This window comes from Podarcis cretensis, assembly GCF_951804945.1.
Source record: "Podarcis cretensis genome assembly, chromosome: 4".
Classification (NCBI taxonomy): Eukaryota; Metazoa; Chordata; class Lepidosauria; order Squamata; family Lacertidae; genus Podarcis; species Podarcis cretensis.
Genome location: NC_137173.1, coordinates 56,804,445 through 56,823,830, shown reverse-complemented (window position 1 = coordinate 56,823,830; position 19,386 = coordinate 56,804,445). Strand labels below are relative to the sequence as shown.

The 19,386-nt window shown below is 41.2% G+C and overlaps 2 protein-coding genes across 2 annotated transcripts in view; one reads left to right on the top strand and one right to left on the bottom strand.

The window, feature by feature from the left end:
• Window positions 1-3,299, top strand: part of TMPRSS2 (transmembrane serine protease 2) — a 28,704-nt gene extending 25,405 nt beyond the window's left edge. The window contains exon 14 of the mRNA XM_079974913.1: window positions 1-3,299. Coding sequence (XP_079831039.1) covers window positions 1-12 — 12 coding nt within the window. The 3' untranslated portion in view covers window positions 13-3,299.
• Window positions 2,373-19,169, bottom strand: LOC307215606 (interferon-induced GTP-binding protein Mx2-like). Its single transcript, XM_079975000.1, has 14 exons — window positions 19,010-19,169; window positions 14,440-14,749; window positions 12,467-12,659; window positions 11,826-11,963; window positions 10,539-10,693; window positions 10,112-10,250; window positions 9,337-9,535; window positions 8,673-8,751; window positions 8,425-8,547; window positions 7,001-7,142; window positions 6,476-6,634; window positions 6,014-6,090; window positions 4,332-4,550; window positions 2,373-3,778 (listed from the first exon to the last, which is right to left on the bottom strand). The coding sequence occupies exons 2-14, from the start codon at window positions 14,716-14,718 to the stop codon at window positions 3,548-3,550; spliced, it is 2,133 nt and encodes a 710-aa protein (XP_079831126.1). The 5' UTR covers window positions 14,719-14,749; window positions 19,010-19,169; the 3' UTR covers window positions 2,373-3,547.
• Between the last annotated feature and the right edge of the window lie 217 nt (window positions 19,170-19,386).

Sequence of the window (19,386 nt, the reverse complement as noted above, 5' to 3'; positions counted from 1 at the left end):
GCGAACAGATGATGATATTCAGCCATACACCCCTGCCCTCCATGGAATGAATGGTGCCCCTGATGTATCTGATTGCTTCCAATGGCTTTCTTGGTCTTCATCATTCCTGTACTAAGCGACTCTTAGGACCTAAACACTTGATAATTCTGAATGCTTGCAAAGTATTTGGGGCCATTTGCACTGGGAATGTCTTAACATCAAGCGGTGTAGGTTGAACAAGATTCTCTTTCCTTCAGTGTAGGTGCCCCTGGTCAGTATCACTCCCTTATCAAGTTGCTAAACTTTTCTTCATTTTGGAGGATTCCCAGCCAGTTTTTTCTTTTTTTAAGTTTCATTATAAATCCTATTTATAAATTGCTGTTACTGCTGTCTTTGGAATAGCACAGCATCTTGTTTATTTTCTTGGTTTTATTTTAACTTTTAATATATTATTATCTGTGAATATCTGGGCTGCTGGCTAGCCCTGTTTTTCAAGATTGAGGGTAAATGTCTTACTGTAACATATGAAGAGACCTTCTCCAATACTCCAGTACTACTGAGAGATGAATAATACTTTTCCATTATCTCCTGGGTCAGGTACCTTTACTTCCTTGTGCTCTGTCTAGGTATTATATTGATTCTGAAATCAAGTCTGTGTTCAGGTTTATACTGAATTCCTCCCCTCCTTCCGATATCAAAATTAGAGTTTGGTTCAGAAAATGGGAAAACCTTTAATTTTATTTTGTTAGAATATTCCCAGGTCGTATCTGATGCAGAAAGGATAAAAATTACTACTGAGCCTCAGTAAACAACCACCTGGATATGTTATTTACTTATGTGCTTACTCATGTTTAGAGCCTGCAGAAAGTAGCTAGGGAACAATTCAACAGTTTTCCCCAATCTCTTTCCTGAGCAAAGACTAAATATGCTCTTGTGAATATTTATTACATGCGGTTGGCTGCTGTTAACCCACATGCTACTGGAAAAGTAACCACTTAATCTTACAGCTACCTCATTTTGTAAGAGAGCGGCTACATTTATCTATTAAGCAGGGATTTTTTACAATTAAGAGTTACAATTTTAATAATGAATTCAGAAATAAACTTAAATATGGAATGTGTAACAGCAATAAAATCTGGCAAACTGGGGATTTCTTGTGATTCTCACGGACTGAAATTACTAAACTGCTGCTATTGAATTGCACTTTTTTTAAAAAAAAAACATGTGCCTGTTACTGCAGCAACTTTCATTTCAGGGTTTGCCGATAAAGTTGGGTAGTAATGAGCCACTCAAATCATTATTTAAAGGAGACATACTGATAATACTATGAATATAAATCTTGCTGAATTGTTAAATAGTTGTGCCACTATTTTAAGTAGCAAATATTTCTTTACTTCAAAATTGAAATACAACATGTATCTTATGTACAAATAAATAATTTTTTTACTCTCTTAACCTTTTGGCTAATTAATATTTCTCGTGTTTCTTGTGATAGTAGGACCATTAGCAAAAATGGGCACCTACAACTGGAGAATATTTGGGCTTCAAACATCCTTTTCACACTGTCCTTGCTGGATGAGGCTAATGGGAATGAGACAGCATTTGTATGGCCACTTTCCCTGAAAATGTAATTTAAGGAAGATTAACTGCAGAACAGACTTTCCCCCACAACAGTAACAATGTTTTCCATTACTCAAAAATGTTGTCTATTGAAGATACTACAGTCGTACCTTGGAAGTTGAACGGAATCCGTTCTGGAGCTCCATTTGATTTCCAAAACGTTTGGAAACCAAAGCACAGCTTCAGATTGGCTGCAGGAGCTTCCCAGCAGCCAATCGGAAGCCCCATTGAACATTCGGCTTTTGAAAACTGAAACACTCACTTTTGGGAGCCGATTTGTTTGGGATCCAAGGTGTGACTGACTCTATTCATATTTGGAATCGTGTTTTGGATCTTTAGCATGACATGAATTAGGATGGTACATTCTGGCCAAGCAATCTGTGACCCCCTTAACATATTTGCCATCAGCCACAGAGCATGGCTAATGGTGATTATAGGAGCAGTAGTTGTAAACATCTGGAGGGGCAGAGGCTGCCTAACAGGGTAGAATGGTAAAAACCTTTCCTGCATCATTATTTTTAAAACACAAGCTTAAAACAGGAACCTCCAGTATCAGCACAAGCTGGATGGAAATACAGCAGAAGAAGATACCTTAGGAGGTTGAACAGCAACTACCACTATAAAGGAGCCTGTAGCAGAAGGAAAGATTAAAATGCTTTTTTAAAAAAGCATTTTAAACATGGCACTTATTTTGAAGCCCGTGTGAAAAAAATCGAAGAGTTCCTGACGGTGGTGCTTGAGAATTATGACAGAACCAGGCAAGAAGCATAAAATGTAGTTTCTCCCCCTTTTATTGTACAATAAAAAATACAACAGAGCCAACTGGAGACACTACTGCCCTACACATGAGCACCAAATTCCGCTACCATTTAAGAAGCGCTGGTAAAATAAAAGTGTGTGCCTGCTGCCAGAAAGGCAAGAGTGGGTCACAAAGGATCATTACTGATCTTCGATGTCACCCAAATTCCTACATGGCTTCATACAGACATTGCACGGAGAACAAACTCCAACCCACAAGCATCACCCACTTCCAGTACTTTCTATGCAGAAGCCCCAGAAACCTAGTGCATCTGAAGTAATCTTTCCTGCCCCATATTTTTTGGCCCCCAAGGCGCATTTAGAAATATACAAGATACAGTCCCCATAAAATACTCATGAGAAGGGCAAAAACACCTACACCTAAACAGTAAAAAAGCAGAAAAGGACACATAATTAGCAGATGAACAAGCAGCTTCAAGGCTGCATCCCATTCCAAGTACTTTGGCCACAATAGATTTCAATAAAACTGCATGATATCCTCTATTCAGAAATTAATGCACCCATCTCCAACACACAAGAGTAGATATGTGATTTTGCATGAAGAGCATGGCAATCTTGTAAAAATAATAGGTTAAAATGTGACTTGCCCGCCCCCCTTCCCAAAGGCTTCTGGGAAGGAGGCAGGAGGACTCCACAACCCTGTCAGCCTCACGCTGCCTCCCCAGCTCTTACTGGCTTTGGGAAGGCACCCCCTTGGTCCCTGCACGGGGAACTGGTTGAGCTGATCTAAATCTGCTTCTGATGGAGCTTAACAGCATAAACACCTTTTGGGTGACAGTACTCAGCCACACAGCACTGTTTTTTGCTGCCCATTACAACCATTTTGTGCTGCCACTTTTATCAATTTATGAGTACCCACACTCCTTTAAAAAAAAATAAAATACTGCATATATTGCTCCCCCTTTCCATTATCCTGAACAATTCAAACTGATGGAATCTAAGTCAAAGTGGCTGTGAGGCAGTTTGTCCTTGAGAAGTTTAATGCATAAGACACAGCAGGGCACTAAGGGTTGCTTGAGAGTAAGCAAAGTTCTTCCAGATTCATGAACTGCAAGTAACAGAGATATAATCTACCAAAAAGCTGTCTAGCGCACTAGCTTTCCGGAAGCAGCAGCAGAAGCACACGTTTTTAGCCAAGTAATTTTGCTAAGTGGTCCCGAGCTTGAACCAGACGATCAATGCGGTCAGACAAGAACTGCCTCTGTTCAGCAGCATTTGTGCGCTCCTGGGTCAGAAAGCTCAAATTCTCCCTTTGACTCAGGAGCAGAATCATTTCATTCTTCAGCCTGTGTTCATATTTACTGAGGATGAAGTACTGGATAATGAGGGGAATTTGGGAGGAGAGACGTTTGATTACAGTCTGAAATGAAAAAAGATGCATGCACTGCAATTAGTAACTTCCACATGTTGGTAATTCTGTTTCTGAATGAGCAGTGGTAAAGAATGATAGACTTGGGCAGTCACCCAGCACTGTCTTGCTTGAGGGGGGGAAATAAGTGTGGAATAATGGCAGCGGAGAAAAATTGTGACTGAGCAAAATATACCCACTGCTGGAGATAAAACATTGGGTGGCCACAATGGCATCTGAGCCTCATGGGGGCCAGGCAAGGAAGGCTAGCATTATAACCTCACAGCACTGAAGATGTCATGTGTTCCCCACGCCTTGTGGGAGCCTTTGACTTAATAGCATATTTATAAATGAGGCTCATGATAAACCAGGAGTACCTTGGAATGAATGTGATCATGAACTCTCAGTTCAATCTGATTTGCTATGCAATATTGTTAGCAATTATAATCAGAGTCAAATGGGTACAAATGATATTGGTGACTTGAGGCTGCAATTCTGGGAGTAAGCCCCATCAAATTCAACAGGACTTCTGAGTAAATATGTTCAGGAATGCCATGTAACTCACCTTGAAGTATGCCTCCAAATGAAAAGCTGTTTCAGCGATTGCAGTGCCTTCTTCAGCTATCGCTGTGGTTTCCCCCCCTCTTGCAGCTTCCTTTACAGCTCTTAAGCACGACTGATAGTGATTGTCCTGACAGAATAAGGTCTTCTCCATTTCAAACTGGATATTGACTATAGCTTCAGCTTCCTTTGCTTGTCTCTCTATAATACTTTCAATTCTATTCTGTGAAAGGCAAAAATAACAGACATTCCCAGTGATGTAGCAAAGAACCATTAGCTAAAGTGGTACCTCAGGTTAAGAACAGTCCTCCAGAACGAATTAAGTTCTTAACCTGAGGTACCACTGTACAACAAATGGAAGTGTCTATGTGCCTAACATTTGAACATTTCAGGGGGAGTAGGGCGCCAAGAGAAACCCGGTTCTGTGAACTGAATTTATTTCATACTCTGAAATACTCTGCTTCACTGCATACAAGTTCTGTTGCTTTTGATAGCTGCTTGCGAAAAACTAAACTTCCACCCCTCCTCCAGCTTGTGAATTTTTTTTCAGCACTGCCCATCCAGTTTCTACAAACAGCAGAGCTAGATTAAAAGGAAAATGATGCAGAGGAAGAAATGCAAACATGTGGTATATGCACAATTTTGACACACACCAAGGACCAAAGGAGCGACACAGACTAGACCAGTGTGTGGATAATAATTAGGGCACAACTTTTTTCATTACAGCAGCAAGCAATTCATGATCAGGAGAGAGAGGGGGGGTAGGGGGGAACCTGGTCCCATCCCGACCCGGTGAGTTGAATAGCACAGGCCAAGAGGCCCAGAAGATGGCACGTGTTAGATGGCACAATCCAAGATAGAGTGAGATAAATGAGATGAAATAAACAAGTCAGAAAATAGCAGACTTATTCTAACCTCTGAACAATGGTTCAACAGATCACAAGAAGCAGCAAGCTGATATCAAGTTACACAGAAATTAGGGCCCATATCCAACAAAGCATTACTGGGCACTAGCTGGTATCAATAATGGGTAAAGCAAGTTATTAGCACAGGGAAAGTAGGGATGGCTGAAAAATGAAATACTATGAACTCATCCTCCCAGCTGCTCAAAAGGAGCAGAGGGAAAGAGGGGGAGGTAGTAGGGATCATTCATGTCTCACTGAACTGTAGTTTAGCATGATGCTGGAATACAATAGATGTGATCCGAAAAAAAGGGGAAAAAAGAAACCAACTGCAACAAATAACAGAAACAAAACAAATGGGGATTGTCCCACTATGACAGTACCTGGGGCCAACTGAATGTTACATTATCGTAACTTTTTAAAATCTGCTCATGTTTATTTTGAAGAAAAATAAGCAATCATGGGTGAGCTGCTAAGGAGGGGACTAATTTTCAGCAGGAAACTGGTGATGAGTCCCAGTGAGCATGTTTCAGGTGTGGGCCCCACAACTACTTTTTCTTTAGAAAAGGGACAAATTCCAAGAATTTTCCCCAAAATAAAACCATAGTTTAGCCCATCATTACATGTAATCATGGCTGGCTAACAGCAGATGGTAGGACAGTTTCAGGCAGGGACACTCCTTTCTGATGATCATGTTTAGATTATGAATGGGGGAGCTCAGGAAGCATCTTCTCCCTGCTCCACACATCCAAGAGAGTTTGAATCTGCATCATGTTGTTCTTACCTTGGCTTCCGAATGAAGATTATGAAATCCTTCAAAATGGCTTTTAGCAATCGCCACAAAATTTTGACGCACTATTTCTGAAAGGGGGGGGGGAGAGAATACACCAAATGATCAGAATCTGTGTAGAAAAATAATTTCTTGCTTTCTCACACATATTCTGGTAAAAATGTTGCACACACCCAAACCATTAACAATTCCATTCATTTTTTCCTACAGCCCTTTTACAAAAATATAAATGTTGGAGGTTTCACAGCTCAAGCAAAATCACTTACATTGCATGTGCTTTTATTATATATAGATAGTATTTGAAAACCCCTTTCATATTTTTATGTTATGTATAATCAATCTCGTTTATTACCCACCTTTTACCCTAAAGACCTATGGCGGGTACAACTGCAACATTTGAAATGATTTAAAACAACTTACACTGTCCCAGTAGCCAGAAATCTTAATTGGACTTGCCTGTAACTGTAGTTAGAATACCAACAGCTGGTATTTTTAGATCGGTGATATATTGCCTTATAATCATCTCAAATGTATTGTAATTGGGAAATCCAAGAAGCTCTCTGCCACGATACTGATTTTCAAATTTCCACTTCTCAGGGAGTAGGGATTCTTGAACTGCAGGAAGAAGAACATTTTTTTTAAACCCCCAAAACCTGTCACGGATTTACAAAAAGCTCAGTAAATCACCCTGGGAACCAGTTAGTTGAAATCAGGATAGGTTTAGGTTTGTTTAATTTACACCATCATTTTTCATTACAGAAGTCCCCAAATTAGCACAGGGGTCCCAGCTCCTGCCAGACAAGGATAAGCTGGACTTAACATCTTACTTCAAAAGAAAGTTCTTTGTACAGCACTTATTTTAAATGCACACACCTTTTTATTTTAAGGTAGCCATTTCTAATCCTGGAGACTCAGTTTAGAAGGGACATGTGATGCTATTAAAACAGGAGCTGTTCTAGACACAGAGTATTCTGTACTTACTTTTTAAGCCACTAGTAGCAACTTCTTTGTCCCATTTCTGAAATTCTTTACGAACTTTGGTAAACAGTCTGGCTTCATTTTCAGACACACTTTCTTCTCCTTGTACTGTGCTTCTAACATCTGCAATAAAGTGCTCGATTTTCTGTGAAAGCAAACAATTTAAAGAGATGCAGTGAGGTTTGTTGATTATAAAGACAAATTGATTTGTGCATGTTTCAAATCTGAACAAAGTGTTTTTTCAGCAATGAAAATGAGTGGTTATTTTTGTTGCAATGTTATTTTTGTTGCAATGTTAGCAATATTTAGAAAGTCCTGCTCTGATGAGTTTTAATTTATTTTAGTCTATTCTATTGTGGCTTTAACCTTTTGTATGTTTTTAATTATGGTGTACTTTTTTTTAGAGATTTTTTTTATTTTTTTGTAAACCAATTTGAGTTTCTCCTCTACAATCAAGCAGTATATAAATTTTATGAAATACATAAATAATTATGTTGCAGACATCAATTCAACTCAGACAGCAAGTCCATAATGTTAAAATGATCAAGCAAATTGACTGGCAATGTGTCCAAGCAGACAAACACACATTCATCCAATTTTTTTTAAAAAAAAGCATCCAAAATTTGTTCCAGAACTTGCCTCCATAAAGCTATGAGAAATGTAATCATTTTGGAACTGAAAGGCTCACATTAGAAAGAATGCATATGTCTTAGTTGACTCCAGATTGTCAGTATTTTGTGGGAGAGAGTAAACAGAATACTGGAAATTTAGGTTTGTGCAATGAAAGTGAATTAAAGCACTCTGGCACAATCCACGTTGGATAGTGTGTGATCAAAAGTGTGGGATCAACAATCAACAAATCTGAATGACTGCTCAGCAAAGACTGGACAATATCTAACCACCGTGTAAGCTTTGTGCAAGCAAATCAGGATGACTATTTAATAAACAGGAGGCCTAAGATTAGTTGAATGTAATCACTGGAAGTATTTATCTCAGAAAATAATTGAGAATATGTAAGAGACAAAGTATGTAAGAATGCAAATGGGTATCCATTATGAAGGAAGTACCACTGAGTTCAATCAAGCTTCCTCCCAGGTAAGTGGGAATAGAGTTACAAACTAACTTCATTTTTTGTTGGTGCATAACTATACTAAGTTTCCTCCTCCTTATGAACTCATTACATAGCTTTCCAGTAGGCAGAACAGAAAAGTAGCTAAATGTGTTGTACACAGAGTGAGGTAGGTCAGAAACTCAAATGACAAAAAGCATCTTCGATTTACAGCAAAGACAGGTTCATGACTTATCTTACGTTGGCTGCTGGTTCTGGATGCCTCCAAGGCTCACATACTCTTACATTGACATATGTTGTCTGCATAACACTATTAAGACTAGAAAGGTTTAGCGCAAGTCTTCCTCAGTGTACTTACCTCTGCTAAAAAATATTGTTTCTCACCATCGGTTTTTGGCACGGCTTTGCCATATCTCTGCATTTCAGTATGTGTTTTTTGGAGCTGAAATCTTATTTGCTCTTCTAAAGTGGGCAAAGATTTCTAAAAAGAAAGAAAGAAAAGATGTATATGGTGCTGGGGGAAAAAACTTGTAATGAGTAAAGAAACAAACTTTGGGGTTGATGTTTCATTGTTGTTGTCTTTAAAGTGTCATTTTGCTAACTTACGGAAATGTGTTCCACAAGCTCGCTTGTCAGTTTCTCGGCTAGTATGGGGACTGTGGCTTTTTTTTCCTGGAGAAGGATACTGTATGGGAACAAAGAAAATGTTTACTAGAAAATCTGATGCTAACAATTGCAGTTAAATTCACTGATGTTTTTAGTGTTGCATTATGTTTTACACAATATTACTTTGCTTCCTGTGAAAAGTGTGGCTTGTAAATATTTAAAAATAATAATAATAATAATAATAATAATAATAATAATAATAATAATTTATTTATACCCCACCCATCTGGCTGAGTTTCCCCAGCCACTCTCGGCGGCTCCCAATCGAGTATTAAAAACAATACAGCATTAAATATTAAAAGCTTCCCTAAACAGGGCTGCCTTCAGATGTCTTTTAAAAATAGGGTAGTTGTTTATTTCCTTGACATCTGATGGGAGGGCATTCCACAGAGCAGGTGCCACTACCGAGAAGGCCCTTTGTCTGGTTCCCTGAAACCTCACTTCCCGCAATAAGGGAACCGCCAGAAGGCCCTCAGCGCTGAACCTCAGTGTCCAGGCTGAACGATGGAGGTGGAGATGCTCCTTCAGGTATATAGGACCGAGGCCATTTAAGTAACTGTAATTATACTATTATCTTAAAAATCACTCTCTAGTCTATGAGTACCTAAAGCATTTATGTTTCTCGAAAAATGCTCTCTCTTCCTTGAGTGCAGAGGCCAAGGTCATGTTGGACTGGATATCTTGCTGCCCACGACATTTCACAATCATATATCCCTTTTTCAAGGGAATGACTTGGTTTCTCACTATGTTCACAACTGTCCCCTCAGTTCCTCTGTCCATCAGGTCAGGCTTTGTCACGATCCCTTGGGATGAAATACCGAAAGACATTAGGAAAAAACCTAACATAATACAAAATGGCAAAGGTGACGCATAATTGAAGGACTGTTCACACTTGTATAGAAATCATCTTGCCTGCATTGGCAAAATCAAGGGCTCAAATACCATCATGCAGGCCAAAGAGTTCTACTTTCTTGCAGTAGAATTAAGCAAAATATTATGCCTTTGAACCAGGGCCAACTGAAACATTATGGAGAAACCACCACTTCCCCTGAATTCCCTAAGCTAACTTTCAGGTACGATGAAGTATGTTGTCCCATTGCCAGTGCTGAATAAAGTCCAGCTGCCGCTCCAGCAAAACTCCCTATATAGAACTGGGGACCTTTGGCTTGTCTTCATGATGAGGAAAAAAGGAAACACATGTTTTCATGTGGGTTAGTGAGATAAATAAAGAATACTTAAGGAACTAAACAAATAGTGACCATGAACCATTTAAAGCAACAACAACCTACAAATACCGACATTCTGAGATCTGAAAAGCACGTTCTCATTTCAACAGTGCAAGATTATCAAAGTTAAGAAGAATTATTTTGCCTCCTTACCAAGCGTTCTCTCTCCATTTGGATCCACCTCCTGGGCCATTTTCAGTGCCTCTGTTGTGGCAATATCAACATTACTTGGAACCATGACTAAATTTATTGTCTCTTGTTTATCAATAAATGTTTTAATCAGCTTTTTGATCTGCAATGAAGACAAACAGTACTGCTGTTAGAGCTACTATATAGTTATTTCACTGTTTGATAGAAAGTTGCCTAGGCCAAGTTGAAGCTAGTACAGGAATCAAGGCAGGATCATATACTGGGCAAGATGCAAGGCTGAAAGAGGACTTGGGTTGCCAGTTTAGGGGGTAGGCAGAAAGCACCAGGACTGGGAGCTTGCAAGAGGCAGCAGGAAAGGAGCAGAAACCTAGGAAGGAATGCAGTACACTGATGGAGAAAGCTCTCTTGGGCAGGATATTTAGTCTTTTACCTGATCTCCAATATTTACTGGCTGATTACCTACAGCCACTCTTGCAATCCCTGGCAGATCAATCAGAGTCAAGTCTGGAACTTCAGGAGATCTAATTTCAAGGGTAATTAGTTTATCACTAATGGCCACTCCATCACCAGCTATTATGTTCTGAGCTGGAATGAAGAAAGCAAGAAAAAGTTTAACATCAACATTTCAGATACTCATGTCATAGGACTGGCAGCCTCTTCTGGCTACCATTTGTTATACAACACAGGTGCCAAACTTGGCAGGAAGGAAAACTCTTTTAGAATATCAGTACAGTGGTACCTCAGGATGCGAACAGGATCCATTCCGGAGCCCTGTTCGCATCCTGAAGCAAATGCAACACGTGACTGCGCGTGCCCAGAAGTAACGCGTTACATTCGCCGCGGAGCGCTCAACCTGAAGCAACTTCAACCCAAGGTATGACTGTGTCTTCTTATAATTAATGAAATTCTGAGACTGGAAAGGTTAATATGGCCATGTTTATCAAACAGTGTTAACGGAACCGTTATAAATTTTCATGTAAAAGTTAATGCTGGTTTCCAATGGTGCAGTTTTATTTTTAAGGGCAGTTGTTTTTTGCATACAGAAGGACCTATGGTTCAATCTCTGAACCATCTCCAGGGAAAGAAGAGCTGGGGGAAACATCTCTGCCTGAATCTTCTAAATAGCAGCTGCCAATCATTGCAGACCTGGGACCCCTTCATGGGGTATCTGTGACACCACAATGCCCACAAAACTCTCTCCCACCCCCAACTAAGAAAAAAACCTGCTGAAGGACAGCAATTGGGAAAGCTGGGAAAGGTTAGAAGAATACTATAGAAGCCACGTAAGAGCCATCATTTGAATTCAGCAATGCATTTGCCTCCACATCTCCCAAACTTTAGCCATCGAAGATATTTGGGCAGCAATGTGGAATGGAAAAAAATCAAGTGCACTTTCTGCAAGTTCATAAGTTCATTTGTGACAATCAATGTCAAATACAATGTGAGAGAAGTTTCATTGTTATCAAATGTTAAGCTTTGTTTGCTAAATAAAAGTAAAATAAATACCCTAAATTGGGTAAGATTTTATAAGAAACCTTATTTTAATTTTTAAAAAAATCCAGTGCAAAATTACCCTAAATTTTCTGGTAAACCTCATCACTGGTTTTGGAACTATACATAGAATTTGGTTGAAGAAGTATCCTCATTTATAATAGAAGGAAATTAAGAAAGAAAATAATGATATGTTATTGACTACAATGGAAACCACAACACTCACCTTTTCTTATTTCTAATTCTACCATTGAAGGATTTGCAAGTTCCATATATTTTCCCAGGTAACTGATTTTCCCATTCCATTTTTCGCCAGGCAGCAGCTTTTTTAGCCTGAGTTCTAAGGGACATCTGGTGACAATGCCTGTTCATGAAGAGAATCCAATTCATTAAAAGTATAGGTTATTCAGATTCACAGAAACTTCCTAAAGATTGCTAAAAACAGGCAGAATCCCACCGATTATGATGAAACAACACCTAGTTCTAGGGCAAAATCAGCTCCTAAAATGGACCTCCATAAATAATCTGAGCTATACTGCAGATGTAGGCAGCTATCTTAAAATCTTTGCACTTAACCTTATAAGTGAACAGTGCCATTCCCCCCCCCCCCAAATAATATTACGCCAAGCTTTTTAAAAATCAATTTAGTTTCTCAGAAATGAGAGACTTCTAACTGGTAACATTGCTTTCTTTGAAGTGTATCCAACCCTCCGAGATGTTAAAGTAATGCAGGCAAAGACAGCAAAGCGGAGATAACTTTAGAAAATAAAGATGCCTCTTATAAAGTAGGAACACTGAAGTTAAAAAATCTCTGAACTTGCACATCCTCAAAGCTTCCCAGAAGGAAAAGCTGGCGGGATTTCTCACCACTGCCCCTTGGAAGAGCGACTCCAGAAAGAGCTTCCAGAACTGAGCTTTTCCCTGAGCTCTGATCGCCAATCACTGCAATTGCTGGCAATGCCAAGTCCTTCTCCACTCCGAGGGCTCTCAGAGTATCAATGAGGTCAATACAAGGGCGGATCTTCTCTTCGTATTGGTTGAATAAGGTGTTTTCTGGTTTCTGGTTAAAAACACACACATACACAGTTCACTTCCATTTTAGTATGTGGCTCTATTCATACATCATCTGAGCCGTGGTTAATGGTTTGCTTTGAATAGGGAGAAAAGTCCTGCTTTGCGCAAATGGGACCACAAAACACAATCTCTGAAGTTATGTCTAAAGTGGGGGCTTGTTTCATTCAAACAAATTACGATGAAGAAACAAAAGAACCGCCCTTGGGTCAGATGTAAAGCTAAGCCAGAATTGTATTTCAAACACTGAGTGACACTCATAGGAGCAGCTTGGATCAAAAAGATCACTGAACACCCTGAACAAAAAGTAGCATTGGTTCTAGACCAGGCTAGGCACTTCATTTTAGTGCATGAGCATCTTACTCTTGGGTTTTCATTTCTTTCTGCAGAAGAGTTCCTTTTTACAGAAAGGCTTTTCTGCATCTTTTACTAAGAGCTATCTCTTAGTGAAATTCCCATTACAGGAATAAACATAATCTGGTCCTGTTTCTCAGAGTATATGTTATTTACAAAACTTTACACTGGTCATTAATGAACAAAGCAAATAAAGCAACATAACATTTTTCTCTTTTTAGCCATCTGGCCAGAAACCTAATGCTGACTCATTCACATACAATTGCACATTGGTTTTTGAACAGCTTAGTTCTCGGATGTTTTTGCTCCCGAACGCCACAAACTTGGAAGTGAGTGTTCCGGTTTGCGAACTATTTTTGGAAGTCAAACGTCCGACAGGGTTTCCGCAGCTTCTAAATGGCTACATGAGCTTCCTGCAGCCAATTAGAAGCCACACTTTGGTTTCAGAACATTTTGGAAGTCAAACAGACTTCCAGAACAGATTCCTTTCGACTTCTGAGGTATGACTGTAGTCATTTACACTGACCCAGACTTCCTTGATCACATGCCCTGATAAGGACACCTGTTGCTGGAGAAATTTTCCATTGCCTAGCAACTAGAATATTCCAACAGGACCATGAGCAGAATCTGTGTTCCTTATCATTCTCAAACATCACTAATGTAGTTGATTCATAACCAGTCTCCTTCCAGAAAGAGACAACACACCAGGCAGGTTAGTTCCCATGAGAAAGATTCCCTCTCACTCAAGACAACTGGCTGTCTAGAGAGAAAGACAGTGGCCTCCCTTGTGGCTTCCCCTCTCCATCCATCCTTCCTTCCCCTACTAGTCTTGTAATGGGTCCTGTTCCAACATCTGCTCCCTGAACCCTCACACAGGCTCTTGTGGCTAGGAGCCTATACTCTTGAGAGTGTGTGGGCAACACCTGTTAAACTCTCCAAAGCCAGAGGGGTGGCTGAGTAAGATATCCAGTACAGTCATACCTTGAAAGTCGAACAGAATCCGTCCCGGAAGTCCATTTGACTTCCAAAATATTCGGAAACCAAGGGAGCTCCTGCAGCTAATCGGAGGCCGCACTGGATGATTGGGTTCCAAAGAACGTTCGCAAACTGGAACACTCACCAGGTTTGCAGCGTTCGGGAGCCAAAATGCTCGACTTGCAAGGCGTTCTGCTTCCAAGGTATGACTTTAGTTACAAGCAGGGCTCAAGGGAGAAGCAGCAGGATAAATTTCAGAAAATAAGAGTAATTATGCAGACCCACTTAATTTCAGATTTTCTTGGCCAGTAATCTGGATTTCTGAGGCATACAATCTGAGATTTGTTTAGTGTCAAGAATGCACAACCTTGAGTAAAAAGTTGGCTCTAAATTGCAGGATTTCAGTGCTAACAAGGTGCATATTAACTCAAAAGACTTACTTTATTAGGTTGGTTTTGTTTTCCCAGTTGATCCACATGCTCTTGTTTTATGGGACTGAACACAAAGCCTTCCATTTTTGATGGAGCAAATACATTTGGTGCAGCAAAGTATGATATAGATTTAGCTTCTTCTGGCAACAGTGATGGGACTGTGTCTATAGTCCCATTTTGTTGCAGATTCCACCGGTTATCCATCTCCTCATCTGAAGAGCGTCTGTTCCTAAGTTTCCGAGTGCGCCGGTCAGATGGAGACTCACGCCAGGAAGAGGACTTCAACATTTAGTTATCTGGGACTTTCCTTTATTGATTCCTGAAATGATATTAGACATTTTGTCAAGAATAAGAAAAGCTCAAAGCAGTGATGGGGGCTGGATTGGAACTGTGGATGTGGGTGGGTGAAAATGGGGCATGCACATATTTATGGAGATCTGGAAGCAGGAGATACACTAGAATGTTTGTCTCCACTATTCTCAACTTAACTATTTAAATAAGCAGAAGGAAAGGATAACATCCTTTCCTGCTTGGCAGGGGGTTGGACTTGATGGCCCTTGTGGTCTCTTCCAACTCTATGATTCTATGATCTGCACAGCATTTTACATTCCATCTAAATGCAAGATAGCTGTCAATCTGCACAATATCTGTATCCAACAATGGTTCAATATTTAATACACTTCCAGTGCAATCCTATGTGGTTTACTTGGATGCAAGTCCCACTGTATACCATAGGGTTTACTTTCAGGTAAGGTCAGAATGCTATACAAGCTGAATTAAAAAACTCTAGCTCTCTCAGATCCAAACAAAGGGGAAAGTTCAAAAGGAAGAGTCCTGTGCACTTTGTGTATCTGATACAGAGGACTGCAGTCCTTGAAATCTTATGCCACAATAAATGTATTAAGTCTTTAAGGCATCAGAAGAAGAAGAAAGGAGTAGAGATGCAAATGAAGGATTTCCAGGTTTTGGCTCTTAACCCATAAGAATATAGTATAAATACAAACAGAAATTCAAAGCCAGCTGTGTTCACTACCACCACTACCACTATTCTGAAGTAGCAGAAGATAGCAAAGAACTCCTGTCTTCACTCCCTGCTACTCTTGTCAGCTGGCCAGCACCCACAGGATTTCAGATTGTGACGAAGCACCTGCTCCAAGGCTGAGGGTATCAACCAGGTGGTCACTGTCGCACTAGCACTGGAGGAAAAAACTTAAACACGTACAGCAGTTTCCAAAAAAACAGACCAGGGGCAACTGTACTTCATCCAGCAGAGCTTTACTGGTACTGAAGGCAAATGAGCATAAATGGTCACAAATCCAAAACAATTAGGATTGACACAGTCCATAAAAATCCAGTTGCAGCACTTACAATAAAACTTACAAACTTAGTAAGACTAAGCCTTAACACTACAACATAAAGAAAAAGAACACTAGAACAAAGACAGAAGTGAAAGTGAGTGAGACCCAGGCTCCTCCTGGTCAGTATGACCGTGACAGAATGAACAACAAAACCAGTTGAAACCAGCTGTACTCAGCTTCCCAGAGAAATAACCCAAACATCCAAAACCTTCTTCCTGTTTCTTTCACATAGAAATAAACCTTCGATCACAATGAGAAGAAACCTTCTAGAACCCACTTTGTACAAACCACACACATTGTGTGCCCTGCAGAAAAGGCAGGGAACCCACTTGTGTATAGAGCTCCTGGTATTTGAAAAAGCAAAAGTAAACATGTTGGCCCATAAGAAAAAAAATCCTAAATCCACTTTAGGGGGATATCCAATACCTGGTAGGCTTAGTAAAGGTACAGTGGTACCATGGTTCTTGAATTCAATCCATTTTGGAAGTCCGCTCAACTTCCAAAATGTTCGAAAACCAAGACGCAGCTTCTGATTGGCTGATTGGCCCAAGAAACAATGCCAACAGCTGAAATGGATGTTCAGCTTCCAAAAAACATTCGCAAACCGGAACACTTACTTCCAGGTTTGTGGCGTTTGGGAGCCAATTTGTTCGCCCACTATGCCGTTCGGGAACCAAGGTACCACTGTATTGTCCTACTGTAGATTTTGTGTACGCTTTTAAAGGCAATGTCAATAATTCAATCTTTGTCCACTAGGTGGCAGGTTCCTACCTTCTTCCCTGTTGTCCTTTCTCAATACATCATTTTCACTCTGTTTCCTAGCCAGTTCTCTCAAGAATTTGCTCATTGCTAAGTGATGATGTTCTCCCACACTTTAAAAAAATGTTAACGAAATCAATGAGGCCTAGACTTCTAGATAATTGACAGCTGACTGTGTGTGAAACAAAGGACGGAAGTGTTTGATTCATATTCTGCTCTAACCACAAGAACAGAGTTGTGCAAAAATGCTCTAATATGTGTAATGGCAGACTTCCATGTAATGCAAAGAAAGCTGCTAGACAAGCTGATATTTAAAAAGCAACCCTATTTTAGGAACTTGCCAAAATCCTCTTCCAACTTTTGTCATTTTCCAGTGTGTTTGAGGAATAAACTCATGCGCCTGGGTTTTTTTGTGTCAGCTACTGTATAAATATTTTGCACTTTGTATCATGTTCATAATGTCTATTGACACAAAGGCTGACTCTCCTGACATACGTATCAGGAAAATAAAAGATGTCCTGGCATGTGTTTCAAATGATTATCTTATGGTCTGATTTCTGCAACATTTAATTCAAAGTTGAAAAACAAAACAAAAACACAGCATGATTATCCATAACACATATGACATAACTGTAGTAACATAAGATAAGCAGCTGAATAGTATATTATATTTTGTTGTTCCTGGTCATTGTATAAAATTCAATTTTTATCCCATTTATCCGTTGTCTGTGATGCATCCTCCCATTTACAGTAAGCGAAATCTGATAAAATGGCAATGTTCCCAGGTTTTCTTGTGCCATTCTTACACTAAGGAAGTTCTCCCATGTTTTAGAAAACAAATGTTTAGATAGAAAACCAGTCGTGTGTGTAGGAGGGAGAGGGGAATCAGATCAAGATCATGACACTGGTGGAGGGGCTTTAATTCCCCTTCCCCCTGCCCCTTTCTCCAATTTTACATACAGGGCTGCTGTCTGCCCTACAGGGGTAAACACGGCAACTTTGCTGGAGGGGGGATTTTAACTGAGAGAACTGTGGGAAAGTATATCTTACCCCCTTCCCAAAGCTGCAGTTTCTAATCTGATTGTTTTCATTACAGCAGCTGATGGGGCAAACAAACATGGGAGGTCCTGATTGCAAATCTCCTGCTTTATATTTAGTTTGTGGTCCTATACACAACCATGGGCAGGATTGCTGAGATTATTACTTTCTCTTAAAACATGAAAAATTCCTTCCAGTAGCACCTTAAAGACCAACTAAGTTAGTTCTTGGTATGAGCTTTCGTGTGCATGCACACTTCTTCAGATACACACGAAAGCTCATACCAAGAACTAACTTAGTTGGTCTTTAAGGTGCTACTGGAAGGAATTTTTTTTGTTTTGACTATGGCAGACCAACACGGCTACCTATCTGTAACTGATTCTTAAAACATGGTTAGAGAACCTTTAAAAGCCTGGAGGCCACCTGAAAGTGAACCCCGCTGATATCTTTTGATGAAGGGTGGCATATAATAGAAATGTTAAGAATAACAACAGCAGGAATGATGATGATGATAATAATAATAATAATAATAATAATAATAATAATAATATATTCTGGAGCGTTCACCCACACCTGACACTTCCATCCTCAGCTCTTCCCCACACCAAGGGGGCAACCAGCTCTGCATTTGCCTGGAACAGGAACCTTTCAGCGCGGCTCCAAACAAGGACCGGCCAACGCCCCAAACTACAAGGAGCGTTCCTATCAGGTGACAAAAGGGGCTTCAGCGCTATTCGCGTCTGCCACAAGGGGCGCCATCAGTCTTCCCTCAGAAAACACCGCCTCTCTGAACCGGACAGCCTGACTAGCATCACTTCTGGGCTGGGGCTACAGGACCGTGAAAGAACGACAACCCGACTGCGTCCCTCAGGCTGTTTTGTGGAGCTCCGCGTGCCTGCCTGAGGGAACTGAGCCCCCTTCCCTGGCGTAGCCAAGGGGGCAGTCCCCCCCCCATCAATAAAAAGCAATACGAATCTGAGGGTCTGCGCCCCCTAACCAAAATCCCACGCCCCCTTTCTTAATCCCAATTTCGGTTCCCCGAGAGTAACCCTCCCCCCCCCCCCCGTATCCAACAGGACTTCGGGCGGGACGCTTCCCACCTGCTGCGTCCTGGGGCGCGAAGGCAGAGCGCAATGGGGCCAATCAACGCCGCCCTTCCTCCCCAAGCCAGGGGCCCGAGAACATGGCCCCTCCCTCCCGCCCGCCCGCCCGCCCCACGAAGCCTTTATTCGCCCCATTAAATGGAATGGCTGAAGCGCCTCCAAGGACCGAGCGAAGCCTTTCGGCTCTTCCAGGAGGGAAGGCGGAGCCGCAGCCAGCATCGCTCGCCCTCTTGCGGCCTAAAATGAAATCTCTCCTGGAAGGTTGTGTGCCTATCACTCGGTTAACAGCAAGGCGTGGGAAGGGTCGAGGGGAAACGTCACCTTTACGGAGCGGAGATCTTGGGGTGGCGATCTGTCCCGCTGCCGGATCTCTGGCTGTTGCGTCCACCGAAGCGACTCCGAGCCAGTCTCCTCTGGATCTCCGGGCCGGCAATTTAGCATCATCCCTCGCCCCGCCTCTTCCCCGGGACAAAATCTGGGGAAATGAAACTTAAAAGTAAAATCTGGGCAGAAAGGAAAGCGGGAAGGGGCGGGGAGCGGAGAGGATGGTGCCCGGCGTAGCAACTAAGTTCCCTGGATCGCCAGCGGGGAGAGCGCAGCTGTGGTCGGATCCTGCTGGCGAGCTTCCCAAAAGGCACCTTGGGGCCGGTTGCCGGACGAAGCGGGCCTTAGGCCTGATCCCTGCATCCTTACCTTCT

Bases quoted from the DNA above. Each gene is read 5' to 3' on its own strand.
- LOC307215606 (XM_079975000.1), bottom strand. From the start codon at position 14,718: ATGTTGAAGTCCTCTTCCTGGCGTGAGTCTCCATCTGACCGGCGCACT. The intron at 10,694-11,825 runs GTGAGTGTTGTG...TCTTCATTCCAG, and splicing joins AGAATTAGAAATAAGAAAAG to CTCAGAACATAATAGCTGGT. The intron at 8,752-9,336 runs GTACTCATAGAC...GTTCCCATACAG, and splicing joins GAGAAACATAAATGCTTTAG to TATCCTTCTCCAGGAAAAAA.